The sequence below is a fragment of the Lactuca serriola genome, chromosome 7 (assembly GCF_051521515.1).
Source record: "Lactuca serriola cultivar US96UC23 chromosome 7, Lser_US96UC23_V15, whole genome shotgun sequence".
Classification (NCBI taxonomy): domain Eukaryota; kingdom Viridiplantae; phylum Streptophyta; class Magnoliopsida; order Asterales; family Asteraceae; genus Lactuca; species Lactuca serriola.
This window is the reverse complement of record NC_136414.1, coordinates 51,849,166-51,872,022: the sequence shown is the minus strand read 5'-3', so window position 1 is coordinate 51,872,022 and position 22,857 is coordinate 51,849,166. Positions and strand designations below refer to the sequence as shown.

At 38.2% G+C, this 22,857-nt stretch overlaps 1 protein-coding gene across 1 annotated transcript; it reads right to left on the bottom strand.

Annotated features, from left to right (window-relative positions):
• Positions 1-11,818: 11,818 nt before the first annotated feature.
• Positions 11,819-14,432, bottom strand: LOC145063366 (phospholipid:diacylglycerol acyltransferase 1-like). Its single transcript, XM_079010967.1, has 4 exons — positions 13,894-14,432; positions 12,938-13,766; positions 12,601-12,860; positions 11,819-12,506 (listed from the first exon to the last, which is right to left on the bottom strand). Exons 1-4 carry the CDS (start codon positions 14,406-14,408, stop codon positions 12,020-12,022), a joined length of 2,091 nt encoding a protein of 696 aa, XP_078867093.1. The 5' UTR covers positions 14,409-14,432; the 3' UTR covers positions 11,819-12,019.
• Positions 14,433-22,857: the final 8,425 nt, after the last annotated feature.

The window sequence follows — 22,857 nt, the reverse complement described above, 5'->3', positions numbered from 1 at the left end:
CTACAAGCCAAATTCATGACAATCTTGCTTCAATACCTACTTCCAACATATAATCGACTGTGGATAGTTTGAATAATATAATTATTCTGGAAGTCAAAATATGCAAAATGAAACAATAGTAAACAATTGACATAAGACAGTACCATACTAGTAAATAAAAAGCACCTTTTATTTAAGCATCAAATGTCAATTACATTTCAACTATTACATGTTTCGAAAGCTATCTAATCATTAAAACTAATATCGTCCTTCAGCCCGATGCACCTCGCATGTTGTAAGTGCTTAACCCTACTTAGTCCCTTCACGAGGGGATCTGCTGGGTTGTCCTCAAACGATACCCTATTTGCCATGAGGAGTCCTTATATTTGATGTCTAATGAAGTGGTATTTATGTCGATGTGTCTGGATCTGCCATGATCCCTTGGTTCCTTGGCTAGGGCAAGTGCACTCTCGCTGTCACAGAAAATCTCCATAGGCTCCTTTATAAACTGGCTTAACTCCAAGGTCTCCAATGAAGTTCTTTAGCCATATTGCCTCCTTTGCCGCTATGTTGAAACGACCCAAAAATCATGACTAAAAATTTGGTTTGAAGAACATTACCTAAACCATGATTGTCAAACCATAACATAATTCTTAACATAAAATCAGAGTATTAATTCAAAACATAATCTTATTATCAGAGTAAAACGTCCCAGGCTGACTAATTATGGTGCGTGCCATGCGATCATCCCGAGCTCTTCCCTCCGCTACCGGAAGTACCTGAAACCAAAACTGAAAACTGTAAGCACGAAGCTTAGTGAGCTCCCTCAGACTACCACATATCATACAATAACATATAAAGCACTTACTGGGCCTTGCCCACTGCATCAGACCAAAGTCCGGACTAACTGGGGCCTTGCCCCCTGCATCGGACCGAAATTCGGAAACTGCATCGGACCGAAGCCCAGACTAACTGGGGCCTTGCCCCCTGCATCGGACCGAAGTCTGACTAACTGCATCAAACCGGAGTTCGGACTAACTGGGGCCTTGCCCCCTGCATCGAACCGAAGTCCGGCTAACTGCATCGGACCGAAGTACGGACTAACTGGGGCCTTGCCCCCTGCATCGGACCGAAGTCCGGCTAACTGCATCGGACCGGAGTTCGGACTAATTGGGGCCTTGCCCCTTGCATCGGACCGAAGTCCGGCTAACTGCATCGGACCGGAGTCCGGACTAACTGGGTAAACATAGCATAGCATAATCATAACTACTAGCATAAATACATATACTGTATATTGCATTGGACCGAAGTCCGGAACACATACCACAAAAACATACTTGAATCACAAAGACATCAAGCACACTGAACTACTGCATCAGACCGAAGTCCGGAAACTACTGCTAACTAGATGGGTCGGCATTGTGGCCGTAGACCCGTTCCTACTGGAAGGAAACTCACCTGAACTGCTAAACTCGGCCGATAACCCTTTGGCTGCTAACCGAAAACTCTCTGAAATGCTACTCCTCTAGCCCCCTGAGCAACCAATACCAATAACAACACTTAGACTAAACTGTCCTCCTGGGGTCAACTAAGTCAACTTTGGTCAAAGTCCCGGTCAAAGTCAACCTTCCTGATTGACTCTACTCACCGAGTTAACCCGTCGACTCGTCGAGTTCTTATACTTAGAAAACTCCCATAACACGACTCAACTCGCTGAGTCGCCCCAGGACTCGTCGAGTTGAACGATCTCTGAATTCCGTCTTGACCAACTCACTGAGTCGCCAACCGACTCACAAATCTGAAGCTTAACCAAAAGAGGTTGGGGGGTCTGCGACCTGACTCGCCGAGTCTAAGAACAGACTTGTCGAGTCCAAGACAATCTTCTACAGACTCGTCGAGTTGTTCTTCCAACTCGTCGAGTCCATGCCCATCTTCATATGACTCGCTGAGTCCACCCAAGGAACTCGTCAGGTCTCTTCAGTCCTTCATCCATATAGAGGCTTTTTGAGCCATGCAGGGGCTCCAAACTGTAGATCCACTCTTCTAGGGCATAACCCCCACGTAAAGTTGCAAACTTTACGTGAAACCAAGGAGTTAAAGGTCCAAATCACTCTAGGGCTAGGGCTTAAGACAAAGGGGTTTTACCAACAACTCTTTGACTGGTGCTTTATGACATTCTAGACCAACACAAGTCTATATCTGGAGTAGCAACCTCAGATCTAAATCCAAACCCGAAATAGATCTCAAACATACCAAAATGGCCCCAAGTCTCATTCATCAATAGATCTAGATGCAAAAGAGGGAAGGTAACAACTTATTACCTCCAAGATGTGCCCAAACTGAAGTAGATTCTGGATCTACACCACTCTCTTGATGAAAGCCCTCTTGATCTTCAAGTTTCTTCCACTAAAAACAACTTCCAAAGCTTCAATCTCCCTCCAAAGTCCTCACACACACGAGCTTAGGGTTTTCTGGTTCTCAAGGGCAATAAGGAGGCTGAGAGAAGGACATAAAGTCCTTTAAATAGGGAGCAACCCTCGAGATTAGGGTTTTCTCAATCCAGCACCAACTCCTCGAGCCCAGGTTCCGTCTCAGTGAGTTGGCCACTTAATTTATGACTTAAAATCCTCTCCGACTCGGCGAGTAAGTATACCTACTCGTCGAGTCCCTTCTTCAATTTACACTTTAAGCCCTTAACTCAAACTTCTGAAATTTGGGATGTTACATATGTACTCTGATTCGCAAGTTGAATCAACTATTGTCTCCTGCTTTGAACTTTTCCAAGTTATTGCTCCTCCATTCAGGGTAAAGACCCAGCCCGAATGAGAGCGGAAATTATCCTTGTCGGTCTGAAAGTGGGCGTCACTATACCCCACCACTCTTAAGTTATCACTCCCACCAATGGTAAGGACCCAGTCCTTAGTCCTCCGCAGGTACTTGAGAATGTTCTTTACCGCAGTCCAGTGAGCCTTGCCAGGATCCCCTTGATATCTACTGACCATGCTCATAGAAAAAGCCACATTAGGGCGAGTACAAGTCATAGCATACATGATCGAGCCAATAGCGGATGCATATGGTATTTGACGCATCTCAGCTATCTCAACCTCTATACTCGGACTCTGTGCTTTACTCAATTTGGCATTGCTCTGCATCAGTAAGTCACCTTTCTTGGAATCCTGCATGCTAAATCTTTTCAACACCTTATCCAAGTATGTACTTTGACTAAGTCCAATTAGTCTCTTACTCCTGTCTCTCAATATTCTTATCCCAAGAATATAGACAACTTCTTTGAGGTTCTTCATAGCGAAACACTTCCCAAGCCAGGAATTAACCTCCTGCAAGGTTGAAATGTCATTTCCTATGAGTAGTATGTTATCCACATACAATACTAGAAAGCTAACTATGCTCCCATTAACTTTGACATATACACATGTCTCATTCTCGCTCCTCGGAAAGCCAAACTCTTTAACTTTCTCATCGAAACAAAGATTTCATCTGCGAGATGCTTGTTTCAATCCATAAATGTATTTCTCAAGCTTACACACTCTATTAGGGTACTTTGCATCGACAAAACCCTCTGGCTGACTCATGTAAACATCCTCAACCAACTTCCATTAAAGAAAGCAGTTTTGACATCTATTTGCCATATTTCATAATCATGAAATGCAGCAATGGCTAGCATAACCCTAATAGACTTAATCTTCACTACTGGTGAGAAGGTCTCATCATAATCAACTCCCGAAGTTTGAGTAAAGCCCTTTGCAACTAGTCGCGCCTTATAAGTGTGTACCTTCCCATCCATGTCGGTCTTCTTCTTGAAGATCCATTTGCACCCGACTGTCTTACAACCGGTACATTGTCAACCAAGTTCCAAATTTGATTGTCATACATGGACTAAATCTCGCTGTCCATAGCCTCTTTCCATTTAGCTGAAGCGGGGCCTACTATGGATTCCTTGTAGTTGTTAGGTTCATCCAAATTTACCAGTGTGCTATCACTAATAAATGTATCACCTTCTGCAGTAATATGGAAACCATAAAACTCAGGTGGAACCCTAACTTTATTGGAACGCCTCAGAGGTACAGACTCGTCAATCGGCTCAACAGGAGTTTCCTTCTCAGGTTGATCGCTAGTGTTTGAGGTTCCTTCACCGCTTGACTCTTGAAGTTCTTTAAGGTCAATTTGCCTCCCACTGTCTCCTTGGCCTATGAGCTCTCTCTCGCAAAAGACTCCTCTCCTCGTAACGAAGACAACATTGTCACTCGGTCTGTAGAAGAGATAACCAAAGGATTTATGTGGGTAGCAGATGAAAATACACTGCTCACTACGAGGTTCGAGCTTGTCGTGAGTCTCGCATCCCATGAAAGCTTCACAACCCCAAACCTTGATGGGGTCTAATGTGGGAGCCTTCCCAGTCCACATCTCGTGAAGTGTTTTGGCAACCTTCTTAGTTGGGACTAGATTAAGGATGTGAGCGACAGTCTCTAAGGCATACCCCCGGAATGAGATAGGTAACGAAGCTCGACTCATCATGCAACGAACCATGTCCAACAAGGTTCGATTGCGCCTCTCAGCCACACCATTAAGTTGTGGTGTCGTAAGTGGCGTTAACTGTGAAACAATTCCACATTCCTTAAGATAGTCAAGGAACTCGATACTAAGATACTCACCACCCCGATCGGATCGGAGCATCTTTATCATCCTGCCCAACTGATTCTTCACTTCTTGTTTAAACTCTTTGAATTTCTCACAGGTTTCTGAATTATGCTTGATTAAGTAGACATAGCCATATCTAATGTAATCATCAGTAAAACTCACATACAAGCGGTTAACATCCCTTGTGGCGGTTCTGAAGGGCCCACACACATCGGTGTGTATGAGATCCAACAAACCTTTACTCCTTTCACAAGTACCAGTGAAGGGTGACTTGGTCATCTTTCCAAGTAAGCAAGATTCATAAGTGTCATCCGACCTTAAGTCGGATAACTCCAAAACTCCAGCCTTTTGGAGTTGGCCTATGCGCTTCTTGCTGACTTGTCCAAGACGACAATGCCACAAGCATGCTTTATGCAATTCTTTGAAAGAATCGATATGCAACACATTATTTCCTAAGTTGTCTATAATATTCACAGTTTCATATACAACATTACAATGTAATGCTTTAAAATAAAAAACACCATTATAATAAGCATTTATAGCACCAATTTCATTATTAAATGAAAAACTATAACCTAATTTGTACAAACCATGAAAGGAAATAAAATTTCTCGCCATATCAAATGAGTAGCAACAATTATTCAAATTTATTTCTAACTCACTACTAAGCAATAAAGAGTAAACTCCAATCTTGGTGACAGGTGAAACCTTCCTATTCCCCATGATCAAGTTTATCTTTCCGTGCTCCACATCCTTACTTCTTTTTAGGCACTCCACATCAGAACAAATGTGAAATCCACAACCTGTGTCAAGAATCCAAGAGTTAGAATGTGATGAGTTTTTAGACAGAATAGTATAAATACCTGCATGGGTGGGTTTAACCTTCCCATCCTTGACATACTTCAAGTATTTTGGGGCAACTTCGCTTCCAGTGCCTTTTATCGTAACAGTAGAAACACTCTACTTCCTTAGGAATGGAAGAGGGAGAAGCAGAATCGGCCTTGGTCCCACTTGAAGAGGATCCATCAAGAGACTTTCCCTTGCGGCTCTTTGAGGGAGCCTTCCTCTTCTTCCCTTTCCCTTGTCCAATTGCTAGAACAGGGACAGTTGCGGTAGGAGTAGAAACAACATTTTTACCTTTGAGATCGGTTTCAGCAGTCCTCAAAATCCCTTGAAGTTTGCTAAGTGTGACCTCCTCCTTGTTATATGATAGGTCATGTGGAACTGATCATAACATGGAGGTAAGGAGTGTAGAATGATATTTATAACCAGCTCCTCAAGGAAGTTCACATTTAACTTTAGCAACCGGTCCACAAACCTTTGCATTTTCTGCAAGTGGCCCATGATGGGTTCACCATCCTTCATCCTGGTTGTTATCATGGAAGAGATGATTTCATACCTCTCTTGACGAGCACTCTGATGGTATCTTTCCATCAGGTCCCAATGCATCTCAAAAGGGTAGAAGTCCTCATAGGACTTTTGGAGTTTAGCTGACATAATGGCAAGCATGATACAAGCTACCTTGGTGGCATCTTTCTCATGTGCCCTAAACTCAGCAATCTCCTCAGGAGTAGCAGAAGACTCATCAATTTCCTTTAGCTCCTTGTCAAGGACATATTCCTTGTCCTCATAGCGAGTGGCCATTATGACGTTCCTAATACAATTAAAGTTGGAACCATCAAAGATGACTCTCCCACAAAGGTTCATGAGAGAGAAGGAGCCAGTAGGGTTTGAGTCAGAAGCAGTGTTGGAAGACATCTGAAAAGAAAGAAAGAAAGACAAAGTTTAGATTAGATAAAGAGTTCTTAATTTAACACCCAAAATGAAATATTAAGGCTAGGACCCAACACAATATTTTACAAATTGGAAGAGGGATGCTTCAATCCAACTTGCAAAATATTTGAATATAGGAAAATGACGATTTACCAATTCCACCATCAAAAACGAAATTGATTATTAAGTTTTACTTGGATTGAAACTCCTAGATCTTTTGAGATTCATTGAAAAATTCAATAGCATGTTTAAATCTCGATTATGCTCTTCAACTTTGTGACTGGGATACCGAGGATCACAAACAAGGTGTGAATAACCATGCAAAATGTGCTTGGTACTCCCGATGTCAGTTATCACCCAATCAATGTGCTGGTTAACCACACACGCTCCATTGACCTTATGATAAACATCGAGCCACCTTTTTCCACCCTTACTAATGTGTCGGTTAACCACACACGCTCCATTAACGACTTGACAAGGTGTAAAGTGCAATTTTCATGGATTAGCATCAATTTCACATTTTCCTAAAGTAACTAAGATTAGGAATTTATAAAAAGGTTTAGTTACTTTATAATTATCATTATACTTAATGAGAATTAATGTCCTATCCTACCCGTTCGGCTAAGGACCCTCCACCAGTCAAGGAAGCGGTGGGTGAGAGGGGATACCCATTAAGCTGCCATTTTATAGGCAGTAACCTTATACCCCCCCTTATAGACCGACTTCGTGAATGAGGCCTACTAAGTCGGTCTATAAGGGGGGTATAAGGTTACTGCCTATAAAATGGCAGTTTAATGGGTGTCCACTCTCACCCACCGCTTATATATATATATATATATATATATATATATATATATATATATATATATATATGTGTGTGTGTGTTAAACTTATAATACTATAAAGTATAAGAGTTGAATTTTAAACTTTTAAAATTCTACGGTTTGAAACTAAAGTATCTAAATGTGACTTTACAGATTCCAAAACTTGAGGACAAGTTTTGACACTATTCAAAACTTTTCATTTTCTATAACTTATGTGTTTTAATGACTTTTATGAAAATGACTTTTGGAATTCCATAACTTGAGGCCAAGTTATGGAGTCCATTAAAAACATTTAGATCAACAATTAAACAAACAAGAAATGTCAAATAATATCTATGATCTAGCAAAACTCAGAAGCAAAGATAATTCACATCAACAATTTTCAAGAAATCATATAAACTAATATAAATCTTGAAACTTTGGCAATTATCTTTTAATTGGACAAGCATGATCATCACCTTATGAAAAAATAGGTTTCATGGTTCAAAAAATAGTTTGGGGGTAATGATCCTAATCCAATTTCTGCCAAAAACTCGAAAATCTATACTCTGGAGCACAAACTCGACGAGTACATGAACTGGACTCGTCGAGTTAGCACTTTTCTAAGTTGAATCAACGAGTCACCCAGTGGACTCGGCGAGTTCACTATCCAGAAAGTAGAAAAATCAATTTTTTACACTTTGAAAATCAATATAACATCAAGTATAATAGAAAACAATCCTAGGCTCTGATACCACTAAAGGGTTTTGAACATCCTAACAACCTTAAGGTGCACATACAACCCTAAATGCTTTAGATGTATGTTTTCTCTAATTATACATGTAAAATGATTTTCCAAAGCATTTCCCTATATAGCATACAAACATGGTACTAGTATAACAAAACTAGTTAGAACACACACCTTTCCTTGTAGCTTGATTCCTTGGATCTTTAAGAGCCTAGCACCCCAAATGTGATGCCTCAAATGTTTCACACATCACCACCAACAATAAAGGACTTGAGAGAGGATTACTTGCTTCACAAAAATCGGCTAGCACTCTTCTAAGCTCACTTAGGTGTTGATTTTGGTAGCCTTAGGGTCTCTTATATAGTGTGGCAAAACTAAGGTTACTTACACCATGCAAACCCTAATGTGCATGACCTTCCACATTCCTCATGCTCCATGGGTTTAAACCTCCATGGATCATCCATGGTTTGTCACATGGGTTTAGCCCAACATAATGAATCATGGACCATAAGCCCACACCATAAGAATGAATGATTTACCAAATCAACCCCTTATATTTAATTAGGCTCTTTTGATCACAAAATTAATTCCAAATTAATTATTGATCAATACTAATTAAATAATATGATTTCATATTAATATATTAGAACTTATAATATATTAATAAATCATAAATATTCTCTTCTCATAAGTCCATCCTTACAAATTGTTATGATGTCATGCAACCCAAATGGACCATACTACTCTTGGGTCAAGTACATACCAATTATAGTTATGGGCTTAAACATAAATCCAACAAGACTGTGGTTGGATCACAACACTTGTGTGAAAGAATGTGGTTAGATTACAACACTTATATGAAAGACTGTGGTTAGATCACAACACTTGTTTGTCTTTGTGACTTGCGTGGAAGACCATGGTTGGATCATGACAGAAAGGCTACGGTTGAGCTATAGTTTAGGAGTGACTGTAAGACTATGGTTGGATCATAACATTCACATGGCTTGAAACACACCCCTAGGGCTAGCCCCACTGATATGTATGGTTTGTAGTATTTTGGGGGAACTCACTAAACTTTGTGCTTACGATTTATGTTTCAAATATTTTAGATACTTCTAGTTCCAAAAGGAATGACCCAACCTGACCACACCGCATCCCCTGGAATATATTTATGCATTATGTAAAAACTTTTGATTTGTTTTTCTATTATTGTGTTACTACTATTCTTTTTTGTCATACCAACTATGAAATCATGGGTCCCCATGAATCTTGTCTCAATTTATATAGATATAATATCTATATGCATGGTTGTACGTTTCGCTGAGAACATGTAATACATAACTACTTACGAAGAACAAGTTGTCTCTTGTATACTTAGCGATTTTCCATTTGTAGGTACAGTTCAAATCCACTCAAATAATAACCGCGAAGAATAAATTGTGCCTATGAATGTTTATCGTCCACTTACTTACTTGCGGTTCTAATAAATATTTTATTAAAATCTAAAAAATAAATAAATTATACAATGATTTTAATCATTTTGTTGCACTTTATATAGTCATGGATAACTTTTTTTTAAAAAAATAAGAACAATACTTCGAGTGTTGGTAGAAAAGAAATATGACGTAGTGTGCCACAGAGAACTGCTGAAGAAAACAAACAGACACGCAAACGAGAGTGGTCGGCCCTCCATCTAAGCCAATGTGCGTCTACTGTTCTTTTTATCTTTTGTGGAAATTTTCGTACATAGTCGATAAATATTATAATAAAATCGAGACTTTGATATAGTCAACTCTTTTGGAATTTTATTTTAGGGATAATGATTAAAAGGGTAATATATTTTTTGATTTTACATATCTGGTCACTGAGTTTATTTTTTGTTTACATTTACCCTTTCAACTTGTTAAACTGTACGCATTCAGTCCTTATGACCGATTATTTCAGGTTAACCGGTAAAAATGTCTTAATAGGGTAATATATTTCTCATTTTGTACACATTTAGTCCTTAATTTTTTTTTTTGTTGCAAATTTTTTTTTTGGTACTCATTCAATACTTATGAATGTTTTTTTTTAAGTTTTTCTCACAACATCTTACATGGAACAATCATTAACGAGGTGTTTTAGACTTTTGATCCTTATGTCCATCGCGATCTTGACTACTTGGTTGCTTTGGCCACGTGTTTTGAACATCATAACCTTTTCATACTATCTTGGATTTTAACGATCTTTATATCTATGTGTTTGTATTTTAGTCTACTATAACTTTCGTTTAGATTACTCCCACTAAAAAGTAATATATTTTTTAATTACGATCTTTATATCCATACGTTTTTTTATGAATGCATTGATGAATGTTTTTTTATAAAATCGTAAGTAAATACATATTATATTTTAACGGGAGTAATCTTAACGAAAGTTATAGCAGACTTAAAAAACGAACACGTAGACATAAAGATCGTTAAAATTAGATATCGTATGAAGAAGTTATGACGTTCGGAATACAAAACCTAAGCCAAACCACAAGACCTATGCAACCAAGCAGTCGAGGCCGCGATGAACATAAACATCAACAGCCCCAAACACCTCATCAATTAGGGACGGACGTAGGATTTGGTAGTAGGTGTTGTCGGTCCATAGTAGGTGTTGTCGGTAAGTAGGAAAAAAAATAAAAAAATATCGAAAAATTTACACTGCGTATAGAAAAAGCAGGGGTTGTCGGTGCCACTGCGGGCACCCAAAGAGAACCGTCCCTGTCATCAACGATAGGCTTATGTTAGATGTCGTGAGAAAAACTTTACATAAATCCTTCATAAATACTAAATTGGTATAAAAACAAAAAATGACTTATTTTGAAACAAAAAAAAAATTAAGGATTAAATGTGTACAAAAATATTAATGACTAAATGTGTACAAAATGAGAAATATATTACCCTAATAAGTCATTTTTCCGGCTAACCTGGAGTAACCGATCATAAGGACCGGATGTGTACAGTTTAACAAATTGAAGGAGTAAATGTGGACGAAAAAAAACTTAGTGACCAAATATGTATAAATCGAAAAATATATTACCCTTTTAAGTCATTATCCCTTTATTTTAATAAGTATATTTTTTTTTGTCAATCTTAAATCGTATGTAACCTTATAATACTAATGCAACCATACAATCATTTATCAACTATAATACTTCATTTAAGAAAGGATTTAAGTCGTTTTTAATGATTGGATTTTTTAATGTTTTATTTTAGTGATTTAAGTTTTCATTAATCATTGAATTGAATTTCTTTATATTTTCCATTTTAGCCACTAAGTGACCTGACATCTTCCAATGTCAAGATTATAATTAATCATTGAATTTTTTAAATGTTTTATTTGAGTCATTATATTTTGTTTTAATTACTATTAGTTACAGAACTTATTTAAAATTTTCATTTGTCATTATAACTAACGATATCTCATAACCTAATGGCCATCCAGAAAAATTAAAGAATTAATTATAAAATTGACAACGTCGTTCCATATTAACACATCACTTACACCGGCTATTACCGGATGAAGTGACTAAAATGAAAATAAAAACAAATTCAATAAGAAATGATAGTTTAAAAAAATATAATGACAAATAAAACACTCAGAAAAGTTCAATGACAAAAAATGATGTAAACCTTTTAATAAAAAATGTTTCTGCTTTATAACTATAAATTACATATTTAATCTATAATAAAAGTATATAGATATTTTTAAATTATATGTGAATCTTTTCAAAGAGTAGTAAACAAAACATAAGAATATCCGCAACTAAATCAACAAGAAACGATAGAGAGAACTATGCAAAATTGACCATTTTGTAATTAGGCTTCACCGATTGCTCTTTCTGGTCCCACTTTTAATTAACTATATATTGTTGTATACGATTTCTTTTCTTATTAACTTTTTTCAAAAGGACTATATACCAAAAAATAAAAACTTTTGTTTTGTTGTCTGTTTATTAAAATTCTTTTTGTACTTCACTAAACAATATCCAAATTTTATATTGCCTACAAAATTTAAGTTGGGATTCATTCTATAACTGTAACTTAATCCTTTCAGACCACTTGAAAATATCCGAATAAACCCGATCTCCTCCCAAATCTTTCCCATTAGCACCAGCCGCCACTCTTATAATATCCTCAATTAATGCAAAATTCCCCATTATATCAACATGGGCCCCACTCTGTGTGCCTCTCCCTTCTAGAAGCGTCGCAGGAGGCGCATGATCGTATTCTCGTACATATGTCTGAATCCCAGATGGATTAAATCGTGTTTTCCCTCTCCACCCTTTTGCACACATAAATCCTGCACTTAAACTAGGAACTGTTTCATCTCCATCAACCGAAAAAACCCCAGTTTTTAAACAACTTTCCTCAATTCCACCATCTGCAGATGTATCGATCTGGAATGGAATGTAGCATTGATCCGCTCCAGGGGTAAATTTGTAAATATACGCTCGTTCTGTCGCTAATCCCACTCCATACATCGCAAATATCTCCATCTCAGGTGCATCCGGTAATCTGCAATATAATCCATCAATGGAATCCATGATTCCCATAAAGATTCAATTTTTAATCATAAAGGGTAAAAAGGTAATTTAACACATCACATCACCTGGTTTCCAAGGGATTGGACCAGTATTTATAATGTTGGTATTTTTGATCGTCTAAATTGTCAGCAATTCCATATGAATAATGAGCACTACCGCGTTTCATCATTCTTGGAGCCACAAATTGTAAAAGATCCAAAACTGATTCCACTGTATAAACTTTGTAATCAAGAATTGCTTCAACTCCTGGGATTCCCATGTCATGATACTCATTCCATGCATCTCGACATGTTGTGTTTCCAAAGTTATACCCTTTTTTAGCATCCTACATATCCCAAAATTATATAACCTGTTTGCTGATTGAGTAAGATCAGATCTGATTAAGTTAGAAAGAAAGTTTACCTTGAAGTCAACACGGTCAATCTTTGATGAATGCAAAGCAGCAAACTCCTTTCCGAATGATATGATTCTTCCATAATTAACTTTTGAAGCATGGAAATTTCCTTTTTTGTTTTGATCTTTTGGAGGGAGAGTATCATTGGGTTTGACTTTCATGGTGGAACAATCATGGCCATGTTCAGGAGCCCAATCGAGTGTCCCCCAAATAGTATCCCCGCCTTTTGGAATCAATGACATTGTTGAATCCCATGTTCGTGTCATTCTCATTGCATGTTGTAAAGTTTGGAAACCGAATATATCTTTATCAAGAACACCAGGAGCAACAGCTCTAGCAACAGCAATGTCTTTTGCTTCAGCTGAAAACAAACCTGCAACTATCTTTGGAAGCCCTAGCAATGGTCCACCGATGTTCATCACAACCTTTATGTGTTTAGCACACCAGTCGCCACCACCACCACCACCTAACGGTGGTGGTGCTTCAGCCCATTTCATGAAATGTAAGAAGTAGAGAGTGCCCATGGAGTGTGGGATGACAACCACCTTTTCACCACTTGTAGCCACCATGAGTTCTATATTGCTTTTCATCCTGCTTAGGGTTTGATCTCTTACCTCTGTGTTTTGAAAGGAGAGTCTCCAATCATAAGCTGCCATGTACATGTTCTTTTCTTCATATCCGATGCTAGCAAGATTGGCTATAAGAACAGCCCATACGAAATACCCTGCCGCAAAGTAATCAGCTGCTACTAGTCCGGAAACAGGTCTGATTCTTATACCAGGTGGATCTAGCCCAGTTTCGTTGTCCAGTGACATGTGTTCTACCCAACACAATGGCCTGAATGAAACAAATGTTCCAATTAAACACGATTGATGAAGAAACGAAAGGCAATGGTAGGGGTAATTGACTAATTGATTGAAGGTTGAAGATGTAAGATATGGAGTAGTGAGTATAGCAGATTTACCTCTTGTAGAGTTCGCCGAAGGTGCCACCCCAAAGCCTTTTTCTGAACAATCCATCCATACAGGGATGGCCTTCCCACAATTCAAGCCCACCGGTGACAATGCCGGGTACGAAAACCACCGGATGCTTGGCTTTCAATCCTTCTTTCTGCAATTTGACACCCGGCGGGTCGGGTATTTTCCCCGTTATAGCGGTGGTGACGTACTCCGGGAACGATGCCGGCATCGCATTGTATAGAAAAAGTAAAAACCACCAAATCGAACAGATAGATCCGATGAACCAACAACAACTGTCTATACATGACCAATTCTTCTTCTCCCTTTTTAATTTCTTAAGATTACTAGCATCATTGAAATCCTGGGATTTTTTCTCTTTCTCATTGTCTTTCTCCTTTTCTTTCTCTTTCTCTCGTTTCTGTTGGGCTTTCTTGCCAGTCTGAGGCTGAGACTGCTGCTCGGAAGGTGTTGGTTTCCGCGAGTCTCCTCCTCCTCCTCCGCCCCTTCTCCGCCTGGCCATATGTTAATGGCGTGTGAATAAATATGGCGTGAAAAAGCTGTGAGATCAGCTCATTTATAGTTTTTGGCTTTAGGCAGAGTATACTTTTTTTTAGTATTAGTTGATTGTTAGTTGATACAGGTTACATAAATAAATACTCGTATTTGAATCAGCATTCAAGAATTAACCGGGCTAGTTATGTTATACTTGAGATGAGCATATATAATGAATAATCGTTTAGAGGTTTATTATTTTGAAAAAATGTCTAAAAAATAGTCACTTTTGTTAATTATTTGAAAGCAAATAGACAAAACTTTAGCTTCTTTTTAAAAATAACAACAAATTTCTAAAGTCATGTCTAAATGTACTTCTCTTCGTGCTAATTCCTACAAGTTCATTTAGTTTAGATGTCTCAAAAGTCATGTGTAAAAGGCTAAAGTCTTCTACTTCTTCACTTTAGACCCTAGAATACATGTGAAAACACTCGTTGTATGGGTGGTTCGAAATAGTCATTTCATACCAAATTTTTTTCAAACCACCTAATCAAATTGGTAAAATTTCAATAAAAACATAGCAATTAGATCAAGTCAAGATAAAAACGGATCATGATGTCATGAGCGATTAGATCAAGTCAAGATAAAAACGTAGCAATTTCGAAAAACCTAAACAAATTGGTAAAATTTCAAAGTATAAATAATACTCACTTGCTTCATTCTTAGGCCAGGGCTTCGATTTTTGCTTGGTGTCGAATTGAGGAATGCAATTGGGATTCAGTGATGGAAACAGTGAAGCTGGGAAGTCGACATGATGTGATGAGCAAACACAGGAGGGGACCTCGGTGTAATTTTTTTTTTGTTTTTGTTTTTTCCTGCCAATTGGATCAATCCAAGTTAGTTATCTAATAATCCAAATTCCATTGGACTACTTCCCCCTCCTTATTGAGCTAAAATTAATAGGATGAAAATTAAAAGCATTGGGCTACAAATTATGAGCTTGGTTGATCCAATAGAGTGACACTTTTTTTTTCGTAGTTGCAAATTTTTTCACGTACTTGTCGGGTTTTTACGCAGTTGCGCAATAGGTAAAAAAAATTTGAAAAAATTTCTACTGCGTGCGGAAAAAGCAGGTGTTGTCGGTGCCATATCCGACACCTCTTTAGAACCCCCCCCCCCCCCCCCCTAACTAAACATTTGGTAGTAACTTGAGCAAACATCGAAATAGTAAGTCAGACATGAGAAGCATAATGAGTAATATCAATGTTAGATATTTTGAAACTCATACATTATAAATTGTAACTGATTTGGTGATAATTTTGTGGTGACTTAATAATAAGCTGGTTTGCTACCATTTTGTGTTAATTAATTATTGTGTTTCGTTTTGCATGTTTAGAACCACTCCCCGTGTAATAATTTACTCAAACCTCCACAGTCGATCATACTCTTGGAAGTAACTAGTGATTTAAGATTGATATAGAGTATTAGTAGATTGTCCATGGTAATTGGACATAACATAGAGACTATGACTAACACTCATGATTACTTAATGAAGGTTTAAGTAATAGAACAACCCGCACTTACATATACTTCATGGATAAAGTCACGAGTAATTATAAGATAACAATATCTCTTATTCTTCAAACATAGATGCATGAGGTTTTTGCTTTACAAATATGTTATGAATTGGTCTGTTCCAACGTTGTTCGTAACTGGCAATAATACAAAGTATGTCCACGCCTGACATAATGAGTAGACATAAACTATGTAGTCGAAGTTTATTTATTCATTCTACCCTAACAGGAGAAACAGTATCTATAAGACCCTCGATGATTTGGTGCTGGCATCTAAAGTGCTTGGTCGAGCCCCGACTGAAATTGATGTGATCAATTTAGTAGGTCTGATGTGGTTAATAAAAATCTTTATCAGGAAACATAATTTTGAACACTGAGATTGATACTTATCAATGTCTAAGGTTCATATAGATATCTTGTAGAACAAAGGAATAATTGATTTCATATCTAAGGGTTGGATTTTGATTTGATTAGAATTTGGCAGTCGCATTGGATGACATACTCTCTGTTAATTATAAGAAAGTATTAGATTTCATATAGTTAATGACATGTCCAAGTGGTAGACTGTCGGAAAGAATGTCCAAGTTCATAACTATTGGTAATATTTCTAATAGGAACAAGGTCCTTTTGGATTAACCTTAAGACCCATTTAAGCAATGCAAAGACAAAAAAAAAGTTTAAGAGAAATTAGTTTGTTAATTTATAATGTTTTGATAAATTAATTAGAAGTTAATTAATTATAAGGATTGAATGTTAACTAATTAAAAGAATTTAATTAATAGAAACAATCTAGGGGCAAATTCAACAATAAGGCAATTGTTTTGGCTCTAAGGAACTAGGAGCCTATAAATCCAACTAGGGATTAAACCCTAGAGAGGCTCCTAACCCTTAGAAATTCGGCCTCCCCTTGATCACCTTGAAGTGGACGAAAATAAAACCTTTTAGGGTTTATAGATTTTGATTTTCCTCTCCCATCTTGTAGGGTTTGTGACATTGTTCAAGTGGTGTTCTTGGGTTTGATTCCATTAGAAAGATTCTACTTTGGATCCTTGGCATCCAAGAAAAGGTGGCGAGAACAAGATATCAAGCTAGAAGATTATTGGCCAACAAAGAGGTATGTTTTTTCTTATTCGTCTTGTAGTTGCAATTATAGAATGAATTGTAGGATCCTTTTAGGTTGGTTGAACATTTGACTATAAAATTTGTTATATGCTTTCACTGCTATATGTTCTTAGATAGTGTGTTCAAACCCTTTTAGTAATGTTGTCCTGTGAAAATTCTCATGATCCTAGATATCTTCCCTTTGCAATAAATCGTACTAAGAGACCACTACATATGCAATTATGAATACGTTGTCTAAAGATAAGTTATTTTAACCGTAAGTTTAAATTTTGAATTTCTATAATCCTATTAACATATTTTTCAATGTATAGTTACATGAACATCATTTCTTCTAAAGATCAAAGTCAACCACATGATCTAACCAAAGTAATGATACCGCTAATTTGGAGGCTCATGATAAATAAAAATAAAACAAAACCATCAGCTTGGAATCATTTCTCCTTGAAAATATTAAAGTAAACAAGTTGGTTGTTTGCAATTACTATAAATGTCCTTTTTCTTATATAAGTATCAACAGAACAAATGGTTTGAATGGTTACAATAATATATGTATGATGTAGATATGACAAAAAAGAATGTAAGATTTTTAAATCCATCTAACAAGGAAAATATTTAAGTTAAAAAGGGTGGGATAAGTTTTAGCAACTCATGGTTTTAGTTATGATTACTTGATTGTTGATATTTTAGGATGATCACAATGAATGATTACCCACTTAGTATCATTAAGCATGAGGTATTTACAGAATTCTGCCATGGGCTCTAACTATTGTTTTAGCTGATAAGTTGAAATGTTGTTAGATACCACATATTGAAAATATACTAGATTAGGATGGGAAGGAAAGAATAATTAAATTGTTGGTGAGTATTAAAGGTATGATTGCAACAACAACCAATATGTGGACTTCCAACAACCCAAAGAAGGAGATACATGACCGTGTCATAGCATTTCATCGATGATTCATGGAACTTGTAAAGTCCATTTTTGAGGTAATATTTAATTTATATAATTACATGTATTTTTTAGACGTATTAATTAAAACTTATATAATAACTTGTTTTTTTATTTAGGGATCACACTCACATGTTAAAACAATGAAAACAAAAGAATGGACATCGATGATATAATGACTTAGTAATATGGTTTTGTGTTTATTGCACTTGTTTTTATGCATATGTAACTTTGGATTTATCATCCTTGTTTATGTGTATTGGGATTTATTGTATCAGAAGATTTTTTTTCCAAAATTTATGTTTTTGAGTTGCCAAAAATTCTGGCATTTTCAAGCCCAACAAAAATCAGAAGAAAATTAAGTTGGAAAACAATGGCAGGGCTTGGGACTTGGGGGATTCTAATGTGGAGGTGGAGGCATGAAAACAAGGGTTTTTAGGGGGGGGGGATACAATATAAAGAATGAGAATTCGGTTTTGAAGTCAAGGTCAGGGGATGCTACCCCACCTTGTTGGCCATATTGATATCCCTAGTATGTTCCTCCACAGAAGATAACAGTTTTCATGATTGTAAGGCTACATAAAAATTTGAAGACTTAGAAACCAATTATGGAGATGCAATGTATTTGGTTCGTGATTAGAATCCATCTCTATATGGGGCGAAGTTGTAATATTATGAGGGTATATATGACTTTGATATTGTGATTGTCATATTGATGATGAAGAATATGATGATATTGGAAAAATTTCTTACCGGGGAATGTATCCATTGTTACCAACGTCAGTCCTTAGTTTCATATATACACTATTAGTTTGATATAAGGAAATACTACATGTCAAAGCCAAATGTTCAAAATATAAAAATAAAAAATAAAACTAGCACTCAAGCCAAAACATGTTTGGAGATGGTTTCTTGTTAGAACTATAAAATTATTGAAATATAGGTTTTAGACAATACTTAATGCTGGAAATTGTTAATTCCACGTTCGAAAATTATAGATAAACACACTTGACCAAAACCAACAATCATTGCAATCATTATCAAACCAACAAAAATATGTTGGGTCGTTTATAAAAGGGGATAATTGGTAATAGAATCATAATATATGTAACATCCCAAAAATACAGGCCAAAAATTTCATTTTTATTTATGTTGTTACATAAAACCATCAGTATAAAAACATTCATAATAAAGTCTCATGTCAAAATCCAAGTGACAGTAATCCAAAACATAGTATCATAAAACCATATCAGAGCGTAATCCCCAAGGATCTCATGTGTGGAAAACATAGTGTGATGCGCTGCGATCGAGCCGACTCCTTTTCTTTGAAAACAAAGTACCTGAAACCAAAACTGAAAACTGTAAGCACAAATCTTAGTGAGTTCCCCCATCATACCACATATCATACAATCACATAGCATACAAACTGTCGGGCAATTCTGGGGTGCCCGACCTACCCGATACGACCATTCTGGGGTGCCGACCTACCCGTATCAAGCCATTCTGGGGTGCTGACCTACCCATGTCAAGCCATTCTGGGGTGATGACCTACCTATGTCAAGTCATTCTGGGGTGCTGACCTACCCATGTCCAGCCATTCTGGGGTGCTGACCTACCCGTCGGTCCTAACAACCGACCCTCGGGGACTATTCCACCCCTACTGCTACTATCATATATATCATAACATAAACATACTATCAGACATATCTGAGGTGTCCGAACTACCCTTCGGTCCTAACAACCGAACTTGGGGACTATTCCCCTCCTACTACCACTATCACATATAACATATCATGTCAGCATATAAACATGTCATCATATACTATCGAACATATCTGGGGTGTCTGACCTACCCTTCGGTCCTAACAACCGAACTCTACTACTATCACATATAACATATCATGTAGTAGCAAACCTAGATGATATCACAAAGACAATCATCTAACATACAACTCCTACTGGTGGGCTGGCATTGTGGCCGTAGACCCGCCGCTACTGGAAGGTAACTCACCTCACACTATTGAAGTCCCGAAGACACAATCCCACACTTGCTGAAGTCCCGCAGACTCGACCCCAGCTGTTGGCTGACAAATTCCCGAACTGTCAACATCAAAATAACACCCAATTAATAATTGGGTCCCAATACATAACCATAAGTACATTCTTTGGGTAATTACTACATTAACCCTAGCTTGGCTTATTCAAGCCCAAGGCCCAATCCATAGGCCCAAAGGTCAACTATGAGTCAAAACCCAATATATGGCCCAAATTTTCCAAATTGGGCCCAGGCCTATACATGGTCTTATTCTAAGGCCCAACATCATATAATCATTAAGGTCCAAACTATGGCCCATCTATGGCCCAATTTTCCAAATTGGGCCCAAGCCCCTTACATGGGCCTTACCCTAGGCCCATTAAATTACTCTAGACCATTTGCTTGATCTTGGATAGCCCATTTAATAACCCAATCATCAAGGCCCAATAAAAGGTCCAACAATACACCCAAGTGAAATTAGGGTTTTCACATAAAATGAGGATTAGGGTTAAGTCTTCTCTCTTAACCCATTAAGGACATAGTCCATTAAGGACTTAATCCATTAAGTCCAATATTACTTAGATTAATTTCTTGACCACGATTATTATTTAATATCTTCAGTTATTAAATAATTCCCATGTGTCCCGATTAATTTCCCAAATTAGGGTTTTATTGGCATTGCGGTTGTTTCGTCCCAAATGTTAGCCCATTTATCAATTTATTGGGCTTTTAGGTCCATTAGGGCTTTATTGGGTCAATTAGAGTCCATTAGACTCATTAGGGTTTTCGCTAAGCCCATTTGGCTACATTGGGCCCATTAGCCTAACAAGGCCCATTAGGGTTTCAAGCACCCCAAACGAATCACACTTGACGAGGCAAGACACACCGCCACTCGACACGGCAGCCGGTGGCGGCAGCCACCACCCTAAGGTGGTGGTCTTTAATTTCTTTCATTATACTTTAGCTAATTACAGTTTACAATGCCTTAACCAAGAATAAACACACACACTAACTACATCAACACACCCATGGCGGTTTATGGTGGCAGCCACCACCCTATGGTGGTGGTGATGCCATTTCCAAGAACTTCAACTACACACATACAACAACAGTGGGAAAAACACAGCCACATACACATGCTCTGGTTGTAAAAGGACCCGGCCACCTTCTTGGTGGCGTATGGTGGCCGACAGCGAAGGTTTGGCGATGAATTTCCTTCCTGCTCCCAAGGGTTTCCGGTTGCTCATGACCACGCAGCAGTAATGAATCTGTTCAAAGGTTTAGCCACCCACCTGGTGGCTCTCGGCGATGACAACCACTAGCAACATAATGTCCGATGGTGGCAGCGGCGCGAAAGGCAGCCACAGCCGCGGTTATCCGCGACATCGAGTCTAGCAGTGAGGCGGCTGGAGAAGGGCACGAGGATGGTGAAGCATCAGCGACCGGTGCTTGGGATGAAACAAGAGAACGGAGGATATAGGAGAGAAGATCCGTCGTCAGGAGCCGTGGAGGAAGAACCAAGCGACGACGGCAGCGGCTTCCAGCTTTGTCGTCGACGGCGGTTGAGAGGATTCCGGAAAAACGGCGGCAGTCGAACGAGGAGGTGGATACTGGTGGTCCTTGGCGTCTTTGCTGATCGGAAACATGAATCGGAGGGAGGTGGCGACTACCAGAAGTGAAGATGGGGAGGGTGACGGCTGGAGAACCCCGACGATGGCGGCTGTAATATAAGGGGCTTATGGTTAGGGCTTGACGGGTAATGAAGCTATATACCCCGTCCCTCATCAAATCTTTGCCATAATGACCATTTTGTCCCCTCCTCCATGAAATCCCTTCAAAAGGATCCTATAAGTTACCACTTAAACCCTGCCCTTTCAATTCCTTTACAAATTAAGTCCAGATTTTACTAAAACAGCCCTCCCCCTTGAGAATCTTTGCAAAACTAATCCATGGTTTACCTTTTTAACCCCAAACTCCATAATTCTTTATTTTAGGCTACCATTTGTTCATTAATTTATTTATTTAACTTAATAAATAAATGGGTGTTACAACTCTCCCCCACTTTAATTAGATTTCGTCCTCGAAATCATTTCTTACCATTCCTTACTTGCCCAACCACTCTAGTAACAAGGTCACCATTCTGGGCACACCCTAGCCTTACCAGGGTAGCTGTGACCAAATCTTCACGAAGCCCTAATATCCTCATATGAACGAATTCCTCGCAACAGGATCACATCTGCTTCGTCTGAATCTACTATCTCGAGGTGGTCTGATTCCCTAAGAGACCACTCATACTGAATCATCAACGACGACTCCAATCTGTTTATCCCACAATTGACCACTTTACTTCTGATTACTCGCGGTTCCACTATAAAACAGGTTCATAGACCCAATTATCCCTGCAGATCACTTATTCTTGGTCGAGGTTCAGATACTCCTGCTGTGAGTGACTTGTCTCTCCTTAAATCATCTAGCTATTTCGTCCATACTCGCAACCTAAACACAAATGCTATCACTACCCAACCGTTGCAACTGCTGGAACACTGAACTGCCTGAAGTAGTATACTGCTACATAGCTGCTTCCTGAAACCCATCGAGACCTTCATGGTCTTCATTCATCCATCAGTAATATGAAATATCGAGTTTCTGCCTGGTTGCGGAGCCAAAGGACTCCCACTTAGTCGTCTCACACGAATTTTGAACGAAATCCTTCTCTGGAACTAGTTGCAACTAATTATCATGCCACTGTGACTCTAACAACTTTCTGATCTAACCGATCGAATCCATACGTCGAATC